The 18,387-nt window shown below is 33.3% G+C and overlaps 2 protein-coding genes across 13 annotated transcripts; one reads left to right on the forward strand and one right to left on the reverse strand.

Moving 5' to 3' along the window:
• Positions 1-109: 109 nt before the first annotated feature.
• LOC100649724 (protein transport protein Sec16A) lies at positions 110-16,326 on the reverse strand. 12 transcript variants are annotated; one of them, XR_007223404.1, is made up of 21 exons: positions 15,963-16,326; positions 15,368-15,417; positions 13,177-15,288; positions 12,446-13,118; positions 12,142-12,367; positions 11,626-12,063; positions 11,460-11,545; positions 11,170-11,380; positions 10,536-10,642; positions 10,305-10,461; positions 9,928-10,066; positions 9,590-9,860; positions 8,751-9,505; positions 8,238-8,669; positions 7,930-7,962; positions 6,354-6,599; positions 5,655-5,988; positions 5,464-5,555; positions 4,784-4,828; positions 4,000-4,086; positions 3,188-3,264 (listed from the first exon to the last, which is right to left on the reverse strand). XR_007223404.1 is itself a non-coding variant. In XM_020868699.2 (20 exons), exons 2-20 carry the CDS (start codon positions 15,371-15,373, stop codon positions 3,184-3,186), a joined length of 6,471 nt encoding a protein of 2,156 aa, XP_020724358.2. In that variant the 5' UTR covers positions 15,374-15,417; positions 15,963-16,326; the 3' UTR covers positions 110-3,183. The 12 variants fall into 12 exon arrangements, 10 of the variants coding, with proteins under 10 accessions (XP_020724358.2, XP_020724357.2, XP_020724360.2 ...); XR_007223405.1 differs by having other exon boundaries at positions 3,188-3,281; XM_020868699.2 differs by lacking the exon at positions 4,784-4,828 and having other exon boundaries at positions 110-3,264; positions 12,461-13,118.
• LOC100649616 (vesicle-trafficking protein SEC22b-B) lies at positions 15,832-18,305 on the forward strand. The gene is made up of 6 exons (XM_003394302.4): positions 15,832-15,948; positions 16,556-16,878; positions 17,114-17,223; positions 17,291-17,451; positions 17,541-17,687; positions 17,765-18,305. Exons 2-6 carry the CDS (start codon positions 16,804-16,806, stop codon positions 17,911-17,913), a joined length of 642 nt encoding a protein of 213 aa, XP_003394350.1. The 5' UTR covers positions 15,832-15,948; positions 16,556-16,803; the 3' UTR covers positions 17,914-18,305.
• Positions 18,306-18,387: the final 82 nt, after the last annotated feature.

Here is an 18,387-nt window from a genome sequence, read left to right on the forward strand (position 1 = left end):
TCGAAACTGTACTTCAAATTTAAGAATTTCGTTTCGATGGAAATATGGTCGTAGAAAATGCATATTTACGATGAAAAAGACAAATTTGCGAAATATCGAGACTCGTACGTTGTCTTTCATATATCATTCTTTATTATAATAGCAGTAATAATAATAGGGATAGTAGTAATATTAATATACAGTATACATTTCTCGTTATCCGTATTTCCCATAAACATACATCGACATTTGAATTATAAAGTGCATTAAAGATATATCGTAATATATTACATTAAGCCGAAATCGCGTCATTCATTAACCATTCTATACATATATTACGTACAATTCAATTAATACTTCTGTTCAACGTTAACGTTTCGTGTTAAAACCCTCTTTCGACGTTTATTAGTTTACTGCGAGTACACATATCACTTCGGCTGCGTTCGGACATATCGACAAAGGGATACAAATCGATCGAATTTACATACTCAAAATCTCAACTTTACTTAATCAAGATGTATAAACCTGCTCAACAAAACCGAGGTATTTCGTTGAAATCAATTTAAGATTAATTTCGGATAGAAAATCATTTTTTTCATAATCAAGACACATATTTTGCATCTTAATGCCATTTTTCACAAGAAGAATTATTCTGATTTTGATGTTGCCTTTCAAGCTAAAATGTAATAATGAGTCTTTGATTTACTTGAACGCGAGAAGAACAGTTCGACAAATGGCTCTATTTAACATAGCAACGTGTGAATTTGTTATATTTCCCGAAGAGAGAGAGAGAGAGAGAAAGAGAGAGACTTAGGTTTATTATATGTACAAATCATAAATTTCATTATATATCTATATATATGTATATACATGTAACATACACGAAGACGCGTTTCACATAATAATATGCTACAATTTATGCGTAATGTATATGTATGTCTTGAAAGCACATTACCGTGTCACGAATATAAAACCGAATAATCTAATATATTTTACAAATCTCGACAAAACCAGTTTCACTCCAATTGTGATTAATGGCGGAAAAAGAATATTATTTCACACAAACGAAATGGAGCTATTCTCTTTGCATTTTTCGATCTTTCTTCCTTCGAACAGTCTCGATCGAGACTGGCCGATTTATGGAAATTACGGACATTAACGGAATAAAATGTCATGTCTTTCTTCTTTATCTTCTCTTTTTTCCCCACCAATTGATGCGCGCTATATTTTGAATACGCTCGTTCGATAATATTCGCGATGTGTCCTTGCTTTCGATCGTATTCCTATCACAAAATGCTGGACGTTAAGTGAGAAACCGATCTATAAGACTTATCCTACGTTTGTACATTGCGAGAATGTTATCCTTCGTTCGGCAGGTTGTCAAATTCGCCACTATCGCTTGGCTCATATGTAACAGAACGAACTTCCCTCGGTAATGTTCGCGAAAAATATAATATGTAATATATATATATATATCATCGAAAGCGATCACCGAGAGAAACACACTTTTGGAATAATCGTATTACGCTCGTAAAAAGAAAAACGCGAAATAACATCCTTGTGTATAGAAGCGTATTCGCTCGTTCCATAAAATATTTTCTCTCCCAGTTGAGCAGATTAAACTCTTTATGTCATACGGATCTGATAATTACAAACTGAAACGCTCTGACAGCACCAATGTTTTTATATACATACCAGGAACAAACGAACTATACACTTCTCCTAGAGAGAAAACGTGCATGGTTCGTTTGAACGCTGCAATCTATGAGTCAGCATTTACCTATCAGTATGAATAAGTTAGAGAATTATAGTATAACTCGTGGTTATTCCGTCAGGTGATAAATATCGTTTCGTTACATCGTACAATGAAGAAAGACAAAATTCGGAATTTTTAAATGTATAGTCTCGCTTAGAATATCGAAAACAAAGCACAATGACGTGTACCAAATTGAAGAAGATTGCTTATAAAGAAAATATTATATCCAGTATTCGTAAATTAGCTATCAAACAATTTTTAAACAAAATTTGTCGAAAGAAATGCATTGAACGATTACGAAGAAAGGCAAAAATTCGAAATGAACATTTTGTCGATTATTCTCAATTCAAATAGATACATAGATGGCAGTTACGCTTCTTATTGATATAATAATTGGTATAATGATATACTAGCCTGATGACTAATAACAGTACCTGCGTGACAGATCACCCAACAATAAGGTTCATAAAATTTTCAGATTTCTAACATTTCTTACATTACTGATATCCGCTTCATTTTCTATGTAATAACTGTCCTTTGCCAGCATATAAAATCAGATTCGGTGGTATATCACCATGCTCCTAGACTGTAACAAATTTCGTCCAGAATGTCGATGATACGGTCGACATTATTCTCACTACGATTATACTCACGCACAACATAAACCTGAATTTTAGTTACGAGCGCAAACTTAACACTCTCCTCAACATTCGCGATCTCATTCAACATAACATACATTTCTTAACAGCTACTTTATTATTGGAATTTTCGATATAACTCATTAAAACACCGCGATAAAAACGTTCAATCCATTCGCTTTAACAACAGCAACGCATATTATTTTCGTGTTGATATCTACACTGTTAATAAGCGATACTTGCAAATGAATTGAATCGTAAGAACTATTTGACAAAATAAAAATATCTACGATTTGCGTGACCATATATCAACGAGATATCTAGAAAACATTCCGTGAGAAAAACTAATGTTACGAAACAAGTACCCTGTGTAGACCTAACTAAGAACGATCAATGCGTAGAACTTTTACAAGATACAAGTTAATAAACGGAAATAGGTGAACCCTCTTAACATTAACGGCTTCATAGACGTTTTTCTGTATTAAATTGCGATATTCATCGGATGCTCACGGTACTATTTAGAAGCAATTATATGCTTAAGATACATATACATGTATAATATACTCTCCAGAAATCTCATTTCTAGAGAAAGTAAATTGATCCTTGTAAAATCGAAATTGGAAATTCACATGTACTTGACTAAAACTTATAACGCGTCTATTATTATTTGCTTACGTAATTTGAGGTATGTTTGCCTGTGTAATCTGCAAAAATTTCGATTCGTTTGAACAACGTGATCTTGATAAAAGGAAAAATCTTCCGAGGTTATTCATCAGCGAAATACGCGTGGTGTCGAAGATGTTGCGAATTTTATCGTGGAGGGTACCGACTCTGCTGTATGCTCTTCACTGAACGATTCTTCATGTCGTTCGGGTTGTACATCATTGGTCCCTAAAGATCATCATTTTCTTGAAAAATAAATCACAACGTCAGATTCAAATTATATACAACTATAACATATATTTTGTAATTTTGTAACATTAATTGAATCTTTTGTACTTTTCTTATGCCATTGTAAATTTGTTATATTATTCTTTTGTCATAAAACGATATAATAGATTGAAAAATAGTAATTAAATGATCACATTTCCTTGTTACGTTCGTAATTTGAAGCTAACAGTTTGATGTGATACAAAGCATAAAATATAAGCTTCGCAATTAACGTATAACATATACATTGCGAGACCAAAACCATAAATACATCCTTCACCAAGCTTTCCCACAGCTTTGCCATAAAAATCTTATGAAAATAAATTGCTCGACTTTAATGAATTTAAGCTTGATTTAAAGGAGAAAGCTATATGACTGTGAAATATGAAACGATATCTTATCTTAAGTCTATTGCAAATATAAAATATATTTCAAACAGACCTATACATGTGAAATAATTTTTTAGTTAAAACAAATTCAACTATTGAAAATTTATTCGTAAAAAGAAAAATCTTAGGTATCATTTCACTTGTAAGGGCAATTCTAAATAAAAAATAAATACTTTGCACAATTACGAATTCATTATAAAATACGACACTGTGATAAATAAGTAAGAGTTTCTACCGTGTATTGTTGAGTAGTATTTGTAAGTGATATCACCTTTGGAATGAGAAATGTCTAATGCCACTGGATTACCTTGTTCTGTGGGAGAAAACGCGGATCCCTCATAGTGTAGCTCTGCACCTCTCGCGATAACGAGCTGGTTGAGCTCCATCGAGAGAACTGTGTGCCATATACAACACAACAATTTTGTCTCACTAACCGAATTCTCATTCTATTGCTATGATTAGGTAACAAAGTTTGCGAGGATGCAATACCGACTTTATTCTATCATAAAACAAAACTTACTACTTTTTAATAAAATTACGTGACGTAAGAGACCATGAAATATCAGAATTGCGTGTAATCGGTATTGCAAATCTCTAGTATTGTCATGTATAAAATTGTGATGTTCTCTATGATAAATATACCTTTTAATTGCAAAAATAATCCATGCTAAAAATTATAATGTAAATATACTACTGTGTTATTTTAGTATCCTGTACCATATGTTAGCTTGTGACTTAAATAATCCTTCCTTGTACACCTGTTACCAAGAAATTGTGTACATGCAAGAAAAGAAACTCTAAAGGAGTGTTGTGTAACATTACAAAGAACGCAAATATCAAAAAGAAGGATAATGGACAAACAAGTATTAAAAAGTAGCTTTTTAAACAGTATGCTCTGCTTTCTACCTTCTTAATCATCCTTGCTATAACTCAATTTGTACAAATTCCATAATGTTGCAAATAATTGAAACTCGTTGCATCGAGCATACATACAATATTTACACTGTTATCCATGCTACTAGATAAACGTTACAAACCATGCATATACAATACTAAAGAACAGCGTATAAAATTAATAAAATAGTTCTTACTATCAGCAACAATTATTATTTGGCTACATCATTCTGCCTCCCCGACTGCTTGCAAAGGAAACAAAAAAAAGAAAGGTGGATTAAACACAGGTTTGCGAGAAAGAGGATATCTATTGTGATCTTGGAAAATCTACCTAGTATAACGAACGTTAAAATATAATACAAAAATCATATAATTTTCAAAATGGATGAAATAGTTTGTTTGTTCTTCGTTTGTAGGAAAAAGAAACCTATTTAGGAATTGATACCGTTTCCCCATTGAATAATTCAAATAACAAAAAACATATATAATTTTTGAATAAGTATACTGTACATACGAAAATAAGGATTAATTTAAAAGACAAGAAAACTGGTATTTTTGGATAAACAGACAACGCACAAAACTAAGGGAAATGTAGAGTACATACAAATTGTTATTACGAATATAACTGTAAAGGAGAGAAAGTAACATTTTAACATTACAGTTCCAGATACAGGTTTAAAGTACAACAAAGCTGCATACCAGCATACTGCAGCCATGACAAAAAGATAATAAAAAGGTTGTGTACAGTGAATCTGAGATTGTAGATATACACATGAAACTGTATTGTTAATGTTGAATATATGTTTGTGATGACAAAAGGCCATTGTATGTGTATGAAAGTTCGCGAAGATTATTGTTCGCTATAAAAAGAGCTTACCCCTTGAGATGTATTCTCAGGAACGTTCGTAGGTACGGCTGCTGTTGCTTCCGTTGAAGTTAAGAAGTCTACAGGAGCACTTGGATCGTTAACTATAAAAAAAAAAAAAAAAAAAAAAAAAAAAAGAAGAAAGAAGAGTGATGTAATTAATCAAAATAAACTCGTGATTTGACGAGTTATAGAAAATTTACCTGGAGCAGGGATGAATAGCTGAGGTGATGACGTAGCCATAGGTACCATTGGAGATGTTACTGGGGTTGGTATACTTGAAGGTACTGCGTTATTTTTTGAACCACCTGGATTCATTACATCTATATAATTAGCACGCATACTTCTACCTCTGGGTAATTTAAATTTGTTCACAGAGGTGTCATCTGCCTGCGAAGGTGGTTGAGAAGCTTGTTCAGGCACAGGTGATCTAAATCCCATGTCAGAAGCTTTCGGAGGGGGAGCTATTGTAGCCGAATTACTATCTCCGTCTTCGTCTTTATTCATCCATTTTTTAGCAACCGGATCCCAAACGATCTATTTAAGGGATAAAGCGAAATAAATAAATATTATCGCGCCTCTTTATTTACACAAAGGGGGCACAAATATCTTTTTTATATGGGGAAAAAAAAAACTAAACTACAGGGCTCAAATAATTTCACTATATAATTTTTTTGTTAGACACGAAAATCGGAATGTTAAGCCAGAATATATCAATAATTCGTTAGCTGTTAATTAAGTGACCGAACATTGAATTATACTGGCCTTTCTCCCTTTCAGCATAAAAGACGTCATAATTACCATAAGTACCCGCGTGAGCCCTTAACCGACAGAAAAGTATAAAACCAGCTATCGTAATTTTTTAACGATCTATTAAGGCTTTAATGTTTCGAAAATCTTACCGTCGGGTTACTGTCATCTGGAAGAATCATCTGGTTCCTTGGTTTTGGAGCAAGTTTGCTGAAGAGGCCGCCAAACCAAGAACCTCCGCTGTTAGAAGGCTTCTTTTCGACTGGTTTTTCTGATGCTTTTTTAGCTGAAGCTGCAGGTTTCGAGGCTGGTTTCGGAGTCTCGAGGGCATCCAATTCTTCCAATGGATCGTACTGTTTTTTCGTTGACGGTGTCATCGAAATTGCCGGTTGCGATGACTGAAATAAAGTATACAATTCATCATCGCAAAGTTGCCCCAGCAAAGTTGATCACTGTTTACTGTAATAGTGTAAGTACGCGTTATTTGTGCATTTGATACTTTATATATATATATATACATTCTTTTCTCTTCACAGGAGTATCTAACTATAACAGTAAATAGTGAGAAACTTTGCTTACATATTTGTAATCGATGTGAGATATTTTTTAAAAATTCAGGAAAATCAGTAACATGGGAAACTTTATTACATATTTAATATCAACAGATTTATATACATAAATGATATCTAAAACGAGAACAAATTACTTTGTATCAAATATTCGTGTTATTCATGCCTTCTAATAACATAAAACATTATTCACCGGAAACGTTATTTTATAAGCGGAAGAACTAACTGACGTACGAAAGTAAGTTAATGTTTCTTGCAGATATAACTACAAATGTACAGTAACATTGAGGTTTTAACATCGAGAAACCTAATATATTTTCTACTCACAATCCGTTGGAACATCAATATCATAAGTTTTAGGGATGGACTTTTCCATAGGAACATCTTTGAATTTTGTCAAACGAAGGTCACTTGTTGGTTTAACTGGTAAATCTATCGGGTACGTACCGCCAAAAATAAGTGGTTTATATCGACACAATTCGGTGGAATTCTGCGAAGAATTCGAATAAGACCATGCATCTACTGTATCACAAATAACATCTTTCCTTCGAATATGCGGAGCTATTCTCATAACTCTTTTGTCCTCAAAATTACAATATTGCTTTAAAGTTTGATTCATACTTTCGGAAGCTATAATTGCCTTGTTTCTTGAACCAGAATTAAACATAGAAGGAAACTCAAAATTGACCTTACTAAATTGAATATCTAAATCAGTAATGGCCGATAAATGCAAATTATTTTCATCTGCATGGCCAGAATTTTTCTCTTCGTTATTTTCCATTTTCTTTTTAACTTTACATTTTAGGAATATAGGCGGCTGCGAAGAAGGTGGCTTCACGTACCTACCATCTAATTTCTTTATTTTATTTACGTCTTTCGGGTAAATTGTATTATTTGGTAAGATTCTCGGATAAGCTACCGTGATCTTTGGGTATGTTATCATTTTCCGCGATTTCGTGGATTTTTCATCTAAAATAGTTGGTTTAGAAGTTGACGATATGCCCGTATAAATACGAATATTAAAATCGGAAGAATGAGGGCTAACGCATCGATCCGAATCTGTTAATACTTTGCGTCGTCGTAATGAGCTAACATTGGTGTCATCCAATGACCACTCAGGATCGAGATTACTATCCGCAGTAACCATATAATTACTTACTTCAAGGGTAGGTGTTTGTTCTTCTCTTTCCGTCTGTCCATATGCAAGCATTAAAAAAGAAAGAGACGAAAAAAAATGTTATTTCTACAATGTACGTACAATGTCGCAAGATTTAAAAATATTATTCTATGAAAGAATCAAACACGAAAAACTTAATTAGTATGTACATGTGTGAGTAAGGATAATAAACATAAAATAATTATACTATCAAAATATGTAACGAAATATGTGTGAAATGATACAGGATAAGCGAATATAATACTGAAAACCACATATTATTATGCCATAAATTGGAACAATTAATTTACCTTATAGTTCCATTTTTCTTGCTGTTGAGAGTTGTCAATATCACTTTGTTCTGGAGAATATGTCGATTGTTGCCAATTTGTGATGGTACTATCATTTCTTCCATAATTGTTTTGATAATAAGAGTCTTGAGTCCAATAATCTTGCTGTTGAGGTTGTTGATATTGACAAGATTCTTCGTTATTTCTCGTATACTGCATACTTTGGTCATATGTATCCGGTATATTCGACGGTAGAGATAATGGCTGCCATTCTGACTGTGTATCAGTCGTGGCTGCTTCCATCATCGACGTTGGACCTTCTCTGTATTCGGGTTGAATCGTGTTCCACTGCTGTTGTTGTTTCATCTCATGCACTTCTTGATTTTGTATACTGTTATACGATTCTTGTTTTGCTTGAGGAACGCAAACTTCATTTTCGGTAATTTCTCCCTCCTGTAATAAAGTAACATTCTCGTTTATTAGACAGTTCAAATAAAATAATACTTTTAATGTTTATCTTCTATTTAAACTTACATGGCATTTACCAACGATTTCAGCTAGATTATTGAACCAAGTTAAAGTTGTAGCTTCATCGATAGAATCTTTATAGACAGGATCATGATACCTAATCCTGTCTCCTAAATTATACACCGCATTAATAAACGACTTTTTGTACTTCGATGGCTCGTTAAAAATGTTTACTGCAATTTGTTCTATATATAGTAAAGCTTTCTCTATTAATCCATGATCTACCATTTTTACTGCCAAGTCGAACTTAAAGGTTTGTAGATCTACTAATGTAAAACCTGGTTCACTAAGATTTCTGGCATATTCGTATATTTCCGTGAGCATAACGGCTTCCGTTGAGAAAAATACATTGTATGCTTTCTGATGGTTTGCACCGATCAGTACAAGTTTTATATTACTTGCTCCATAGGTACCAAAATCAACTTGTGCAAGTACGTAACAGAAATGCGCTGCATAAATATCTCCTCGTGCAGAAAGTGTATCACCGAGAGTTGTAATTGAACGACGATTAATTTCTGGATTAGCAGATGTGTTGGATATAATCATTGCTAAATGAGGTCTCCAGTCATCCCATCGAGGATCCGATATACCAGTAACAACAGCTGGCACACGGCCAGAATGAAGTTGATATAAAGTTTGCAATGGATCGTGATACGGTAAACTATTAGCAAAACGTGTCATTACAGATGCATGCGTACGTTTATCCAATTTGCTAGCTAAGAAGAGTGCATGCCCCCAAAGACCTTCGTTCATTGCATATTCTGTATATTAAAAATAATAAAATTTAAAACAAATAAATATCATGTACGCGTTTAATCTCATAAAGGACATAAATATATATTTACCTAATGCTTCTTGGACTAATCCATAAAGTAACGTATTTCTAAATTCGTCTGTCATTTGTTCAGTGCTTTTCCGTGGCTTACTTTCGACTTTTTCGGATGTCGTTGCACCATCTTGACTGCCTTGAACACTATCTCCAACTGAGGCTCCCGATCTTTGAGATATTATCGATTCTCTTCTTCCTGAATCCTGCGACTTTTGCTTATTTACATCGTAAGGATATGCATCTTTATTTCTGAGTAACAATGCTGCTATATCAACGCCGACAACATTCTGGAAAACACGCGTACGATCAGATAAAAAAAGTAAATTGTATGTATGTACAAAAAATATATCTTACTCCATTTTGTTGAATCAACATAATCATTAGTTCATATAAAAGTATGTATGAAGCACGATCAACCATCTCTTCGTTTGACGCTGCCCTTTTAATTTTATTCTCACAATATTCGATAATGGTCTTTTTATGAGTCACACCCCTATATAAAAAAGCGAGATATGGTATTACAAATAATATAAATAAGCGGGGAATTATTTACAAAATGTTACAAATGTAAAATTAAATAAAATAATAATTAATGTCCAAGCATGCATATGTACTACATACATTACCAAAAACAATACAGCATGAAATTTTATTCTTTGTAAAAATAAAATGAAATGTTCCACGCACTTAAATGAGAATACGCATGCTTAGATTATAGGTATACTGATTACACTTGCTTAATTAGGGGACCAGGATAGGCACGTAAATCGCGTGCTACTGGATCATGTGAAAGTAGATTGTCCAATCTAAAAATGTCTACTTTGGCTCTTTCACCATCAGATGGATAAGCTGGATGCACATGTATCAATGATCCAATAGAGAAACATCCTGAAAGTAAAATATTTTTATAAATTTTCTTACAGTGAATTTTGATAAATAAATTATGACACTTGAAATCATACCATATACATGTGAAATAGAGAACTTAGTTGGTGTCATACGTGCAGAGGTAGTTGTTGAATCTTCAAGCATAGATATATCAGCTAAAGTTCGTTTATCACCAGTTGTTCTGAAAAATATAATTTTTATTGTCGCACCTGAATTGAAACCAGCAATAATATAACGGATCGTCGAGCAGGACAACTACAAGAAAGGAAGACAGATTGTTTCTAATAAGACCTACAAGTATATATAAATATTTTAATATATCTTAACTTTTAATAAATACTAACTCTAGTGAGGAATTCTAATTATCTACTTAAAGAAAGATACTTTAAATGGCAGGAAAATATTTTAACTAAATTACTCTCAATGACAGAAAATTTGATATTTTCAATATTTCGAGCAAATCTTGAACCGAGAGAATTCTCCCGGTCTCACCTATTTAAATTTTGATAACTTGAATTCTGTCTTCGTTGTGGACTCCTAGTCCATCCGGGATACCCGAAATACGGAACATATAATGCTTTGTTTGGCGAGTAGAAGCATGCACTTGAATTTGTAAAAAATCTAACACATAATGAATGTTATAAAGTCTATAGGAAAATAGAACCAAAATATTCATCCAATACTTGCTTTAACTCCTCTAACACTTACCTTTCGTCGCAAGAACTGCGTCCAGAATGGACACTTGCTCTGTCTTCAGGATAATTAACAACACCACGAGAAATGTGTTGTTGTTGATGTTGATTAGCATAATATTTATGATACCATTCCGAATAAGCAGCAGGATTTGTACGTCGCAAATTTTCAATGTATGCATAATAGTTACTGGCATAATGAACACCATAATCGTATCCAGGATATCCTTCAACACAAAATAATCTATTTTATTTTTTGAAACAAGGAATATATATATATGTATGTATGTATGTGTGTGTATATACCATTATAAGGATAATACGGATCTCTCGATCGCATGTAATACTCTCGATCTCTATCATTATAGGAGGATCTACTGGATGGTCTGGATCTAAAATCCGAAAGAAATGATATTATATATCTACAAAATATCATGTTAAAATATCAAATGCGTGCTAAAAAGATATGTACCCTCTACTATAAGGATCGTCATAATATTCTCTCCTATATGGATCTCTTATATCGTAATCATCGTATCGTCTTGGTCGTCTATCGTCTCTTCTTCTGTCACGGTCAAGATAATCGCGATCTCTAGAATATCGTAAATCATAGTCTCTAATATCTCTTTCCCTGCGTCGTATTCCATCATCAACCCTATCTTTTCTGCGATCGTCAGGTCTTCTTCTAATGTCTCTATCATCTAGATCTTCTTTAGGTCTGCCTCTTCTATCAACCTCTTCTCTTGAATGCCTATCTAGATCGTCTCGACTATGATGCTTGCGATCATCTTCTCGATAAGGAATTTCTCGACGATCGAATTCATCGCGAGTATTATATGTTCGATCGTTTTCTCCTCCACGACGGCGATCGTAATAATAATCATCATCATATTCCCGCTCACGATCGTAACTGCAAGTTAAGGTAAAATCTTAAGCTTTAAATAACTTATGAATTTTTCCAAAGTTTAGTTATTATATATCTACTAACTACGCGCTTTTTCGTTCGTATTCGTATCTTCGGCGTTCCGAGCTACTGTCACGCCGTCTTTCTCTGCTATCATCTCTACTATTTCCGGATCCTCCTTCATCATCCTCATCTTCATACGAATCTCTACGATTCGATGCACTAGGAATTCCTTGACTTTCGCGTATTGATGCGCCAACAGCTTCCTCGCGTTTGTTTCTTGAGTCACTGGTCTGATCCTGTATTGCAGCTGAAATGAGATAAAAAAATTTAATAATAAGTACATACAAGAATATTAAATTTACATAGATATAAAGCCTTCTCTCACAGCCTATAACAGGACCTTCTTGAGAGCCTGTAACTACTCTTCCATTAGATCTGTCATCCGGTGACTGAGTAACTTCGTTGGAAGATGCACCGCCCGGTATTTGTCTAAGGTTTTCTTCAGTCTGCTGAACAGGATCTTCAGATTCATTACCTCTTCCAGGTATTTCCCGTGTCTCACTTGGTTCTAACATAATTTGGGGTTGTGACTGATATCTTTCTTCTCCAGATGGATCATTTCGTGATTGTTGCGGAGGCAGAGACCGTTCTCTGCCAGATGGATCGTTCCGCCGTTCCATCGTGTCGGAATCTGATCGTGAGAGTAAAGGAACATTTCTTTCTTGTCCAGGAGGAACATCGCGCCTTTCTGATCTTTCAGACATATTCCTTAACTGAAGACCTTGCTCTTGACCAGACGGATCATTTCTTCTTGGATCAGACAATCTTTGACCAGTCTGAACATATTGTTCTTGCCCGGTTGGATCATTTCTACGTGGATCTATGGAACTTGATTGCCCCGGTACTTCGCGTAAAAAGGGAATGTCATTAGGCACTTCGTCATTTTCATCATCTTGACTTGGTGGACTCGGTTCATGTTCTTGATGAGAATCGGTTAATTCTCCGGTTTCCAGAAAAGTATTTCTATCGTTTGATGCGAACTCGTAATTATCTGGCACCTGTAAAATAATTTTACTTATTTTAACTGCACAAAAAATGTTGACCCATTTCTTTTACCTGTTCTGCCTGAAGAAGGGAATGAGATCGTGTGGACTGCTGTACAGAGGGTACTTCAATATTACTTATTTCTTGTCTAAAATCACGTGTACTGGCTACCTCCTTGGCAGAATTTGGAACTGGTTTAGGATCATTATCTAAAGTTTCCTTATTTATAGAATCTCTTGAGCCATATATATCTCGTTCTTGTAATGATGGCGTGACTACTTCTAAATTTATAAATTCTGAAGGCTGTTGGATATTTTCATAGTTCTCTACATTTTGTTCTATACTCCATTCTTTTGGTGGACGAACATTATCTTTCGAATACAATGTATTTTCTGAGGAAAGTGGCAATGTATCTTGGCTATACCATTGATCATATCCACTTTGTGCTATATTGTCTGAAGACTTAATGTTTGACATTTGATACGGATTAAGCGCTGTATGATCTTGACTAATAAGATTTTGATTATCATTGGAATGAGCATTTTCTGTACCGAGTACAGCACATTCTAAAGGCAATCCAGATATATTATCAGGTGTAACACCATTATTGGAAATCGCATTTTGAGGATTAACAGATTGTGCTTCCTTCAACTCATTTTGACTTTCAACATTTTTATTTACTTTAGTACCAAGATTTAACTGTTCTAATTTTATAGGCAACTCTTCAGTTGAATTACTTTTACCCCGTTCTGTTGCATCATTTGCTAAATTAAAATCATTGTTCTCTTGCACAGAAATATTTTCAGAACTTGCAACAGTTGATATAGTTTCAGGAGTAGCAGACATATTAAGCCGGGAGTCGGATGGATATGATTTAGCAATATTTGTTTTTATCTGTGTATTAGAATCTTTAGAGCTGACAGAACTTGAAATTAATGAAGGAGCAGACCGTTTTCTTTCTTCATGTTCTATATTTGGATCTACTGCTGGAATAATATTAGAATGAATATGATGAGATGGTATTGTACGATTTTGTTGCCAATCATTTGTAGCAACTGCACCAGTGACTTCCTGTTTAACACTTTCTTCTATTAAATTATTATTTTCCTGTTGTTCATGTAACCACTGAGTTGCATTATTGTCATTGGTCTTTTTCCAAGATTGTGAGACTTCAGTATTTTTTTGAGGCCAAGAATTAAATTCATCATTAGCATTGTAAGCTTGTGTTACTTGCTGACTTTGATTAGGTATTGCAGATTCGCGGTTCTGAGCATTCCATTGTGAAGACATATGAACTTGATTGGACCAATTATTTGCATCATTCGTATCATTTATAGAATATTCTTTATTTTCAGTAGAAGGTAGAAGGTGCTGGCTTGATCTAGTTTGTTGTATTGGTGGTGTATATTGATTACCTATATCATCAAAATTTTGTGCCTCTTTGTCCATTTTTGGATCCTGCCAATGTCCTGATACAGCAGCTGGTTTTTGCCAATTTTGTGGGGTCATTACATTTGTTTGATTAGACTTCATCCAATTATAATTGCTACCAACTAAAGTAGGACGTGATGCTTGCTCTTTTTGATTTTGTACACCTGACTTTTGTAAATATGAAACATTTTGAGATTGTTGATCACCTGCCCATTGTGGTTGATCGAAATTCATAGATCCAGATTTAATAGAATTTGTTCGAGGTGGTGGTGGTGGTGGATATTGCTGATATCGATTATAATTTGAATAAGACGTGAAAGAGTCTGTATGATTAGGAATTGGTGGCCTATTAGCAACTGTCCCTGGTATATTTCTGTCTGATGTCAAATTCTGATTGAGCAGATCATTCTTATTACCGTTAACACTTTGATAATAATGATCTTGAATGGAATTAGGTATCAACTGCCCTTGATTGGCATAAGAAGGTACATAATGCTGTTGCTGTTGTTCTGACTGTAGCGGTTGCTGTTGTTGATTATCTGCCTGTTTGTCAAAATCCCAATTCCATGAATTATTCCAAGGATCGTTTGACTGTTTTGGCTGATTCAGAAGTGGTGGTTGATGTTGAACAGAATCATTTGACGATACTTCAGGTGGTACTCTAGACATTGGATTCCATATATTTTGATTATGAGTTCCATAGCCTAAGCTGTGATTTATTCTAGACCTAGTTGGTCTGGCTCTATAAGGATTCTACAAATATGTTTTAGATATTAATATACAAGTGAAATTTTTTTACATTTCGTACAACATTTTTTAACATGTTACTCACACTCATACTGCCTCCAAGACAGTAACACTTGTTTCTTATTTATATAAAACCTACAAGACGAAAAATTTACATATTGCATTATGAATAAGAATTTTATTGTTATCTTACAAAATTACGTATCTTATATAAACATTTAGGAGTACCTGACATTCTTTAACAAACATTCAAAATATAACTTTAAAAATTATTAATACACCAACAGAATACACTTTCACATACCATAAAAAACATATATAGGTCACTAGAAATTATTTTTCAAATCTTTAATGATTCTTTCTGCTTATAAAGTAATATTTCGTAAAATAAAAATAAATTGAGATCAAAATTTACACAGGGATAGAAAATCCGTTAATACTCTTTCTGACGATAGCCAATCCTAGCTAGAAAATTTCTTGAAATTTTCCCACCACAAAACTCAAAATTACTATAATTATGTAACAAAAATCGTGAGAGAGCAGTTTTTGTGCGTAAATATCACGATTGGCAGATAGGAGAAAGTTAAAAGGCGTGGAATTGAGAACGTCGTGCCGAAAGTTGAGATACCAGCTGTGATATCCAACGTTAGCGTTCAGGGACCTCTCGTACGTTCACTCACCTAGCTATCGTGTCTGGCACTGGTGTCCATACGCGAGTATAAGCATTATTTTCTCCCACAAAACATTCGAATCGTTACGTTTAGCAAATTCGATCGTTTATCGAGGCAAATGAAATTTTTACGAGATCAGAAAGAAAAGTCACAAAAAGGCGGACATTTTACGAATATTATGAGGAAGATGTGGGTTAAGCACGTCACGAATTTTTCTCGTTGTCTTTCCACGCGAGCAGAACCATAGACGCGCACAGCGCGGACGCGTTGTTCTCAAACGTCAAAATGATCTCCAATGAAATCTCGTTAGATGGCATTGTAATGAGATTTAAAATTTTTTCAAAAACAGAAAAATACTAAAACTGGACAGATTTTTACATAATAATTTGACAATAAAACCTCAAAATAATAACTCTTATAGATTTATAACAAAGTTTCAAAATATGAGTGAGCGATGAGATATTCTCATCTAAATCTAAACTAGATATTTCACAAGTAGATACATCTATTTGTGTCTATTTTATTTACTGTATTATAACTTTTTATTTTTAATATATAAAATTAGATATATTCTAGCATTTCAAGTTTGGTAATTATATTAGTCGTAGAATGTGAAAGCGATTAATAAAGAGGGAAACCACAGTTGCAATGTGTTCAATGGAAGCCTCGGAGTGTCCCACAGTGACTGCCAACGTGACGTGGTATGCCAGGAGTGGACATTTGATGAATCGGTCACACGGTGGCCAGTTTTGCGTAAATGGATCGCAGGTGGTGAAGAGACGATTATTTTGCAAAGATTTCATTGTTTTTTCTATATTTTCGGTGACAAGAGTAATTGATTTTAATCAAAATGGTGTTATTAACAATGATTGCGAGGATAGCAGATGGTTTGCCACTGGCAGCCACGATGCAAGAAGATGAACAGGTTAGAAATCTGCTACGATGAAACGTCAATTTATGATTGAATTTGAAAATTATTATTATTATATGAGTTCCATCTTTTTACATGACTTTTTTCTATATAACTATATGACTTTTAATTAATTCATACATAATTATTTACAATAATATGTAAAAATATATTAATTTTACTTATTAAAATGTAAGATTTTTATTTATTGATTAGTTACAAATAATTAATAATTTATAATTGTTTGTAGAGCGAGAGAAGAATTTTAGAATATCAGAATCAGGCGAAAATGTTATTTAAAAGATTAGAACCACAGTCCCCAGCTAGATGTACCATAGAAACAGGTCCATATTTATTCCAGTAAGTTTTTTCATGTTGTAATTGATAAATTATGTAATGCTAAATTATCAGTTATTTCCATTTGCAGTTATTTAATTGAAAATGAAGTATGTTATTTGGTATTGTGTGAAAAAAACTACAGTAAAAGGGCCGTATATAATTATCTTGAAGATATAGCGCAAGAATTTCATTCATTATATGGTAAACATGTCAATACAGTTACTAGGCCTTACAGTTTTATTGAATTCAGTATGTATTTTTCCTTTTCTTTTATGTAATCTAATTTGTGTAGTACTTTCATACAATGCTTGTTTTCAATATAATGTTTATTTTCTTAGATACATATATCCAAAAAGCAAAGAAAGTTTTTTTGGATGGTAGATCAAGAAGAAATATGAATGCACTCAATAGCCAACTACAGGATGTGCAAAGAATTATGGTCCAAAATATAGATGATGTCTTGCAGAGGGGTACAGTTCTTTCAGGTAATAGTATAATAATAAATATTTAAACAAAATTTCTTATTTGAATACTTTTTACTCAATTATCATTTATCTTACAGAGTTAGACACTAAAACACAAAATTTGACTATGTTGTCACAAAAATATAAAAAGGATGCAACTCATTTAAATAGCAAGTCCATGTATGTAAAAGCTGTGGCTGGACTTGTTGCGTTTTTGGTCTTCCTGCTATACTTTTTTATTCTTTAGTTTTTCAATCTATTTGAAAAGTTGGTTACGATTATGTAAAGACAATTAATGTTTTTCATCATATTATTTTTCCAAAATTAGCAAGTATTTTTCTCTCTTTTTTTTTTTGTGAATTTACTTTTCCACATAATGTATCTAAATTTTAAATTCACCTGAAATTGGAAACAATGTACATATGTTGTATTCAGGCAAAAGCTAGTCGCACGGAATATAATGATACCCATACCATTCAAGACATTGTTTCATATATTGTCATACAGTAAATATAATGATTTTCTACATAATTAAGACAATGTATGACCATCTTTACTTCGGGTAGTAAAAGATATCCTCTAACAAATAAGACAATATGTATAGTGATTATTGTTATATTAAAAATTATTTTATTCTTATTACTTTATTTATAAGGCAAGGAAATCAATATTACATTCATATTTAAAGCTGTATTTTATCATTTAGACATTATTTTACATA

Source organism: Bombus terrestris, chromosome 3 (genome assembly GCF_910591885.1).
Source record: "Bombus terrestris chromosome 3, iyBomTerr1.2, whole genome shotgun sequence".
Taxonomy (NCBI): Eukaryota; Metazoa; Arthropoda; class Insecta; order Hymenoptera; family Apidae; genus Bombus; species Bombus terrestris.

Excerpts from the sequence above, each read along its gene's own strand:
- LOC100649724 (XM_020868698.2), bottom strand. Across the intron at positions 11,546-11,625 it reads GACGATCCTTATAGTAGAGG|ATCCAGACCATCCAGTAGAT; the intron begins GTACATATCTTT and ends TTCGGATTTTAG. Across the intron at positions 9,861-9,927 it reads TGTTGATTCAACAAAATGGA|AATGTTGTCGGCGTTGATAT; the intron begins GTAAGATATATT and ends CGTGTTTTCCAG.
- LOC100649616 (XM_003394302.4), top strand. The coding sequence starts at position 16,804 with ATGGTGTTATTAACAATGATTGCGAGGATAGCAGATGGTTTGCCACTG. Across the intron at positions 16,879-17,113 it reads CGATGCAAGAAGATGAACAG|AGCGAGAGAAGAATTTTAGA; the intron begins GTTAGAAATCTG and ends AATTGTTTGTAG. Across the intron at positions 17,688-17,764 it reads GAGGGGTACAGTTCTTTCAG|AGTTAGACACTAAAACACAA; the intron begins GTAATAGTATAA and ends TTTATCTTACAG.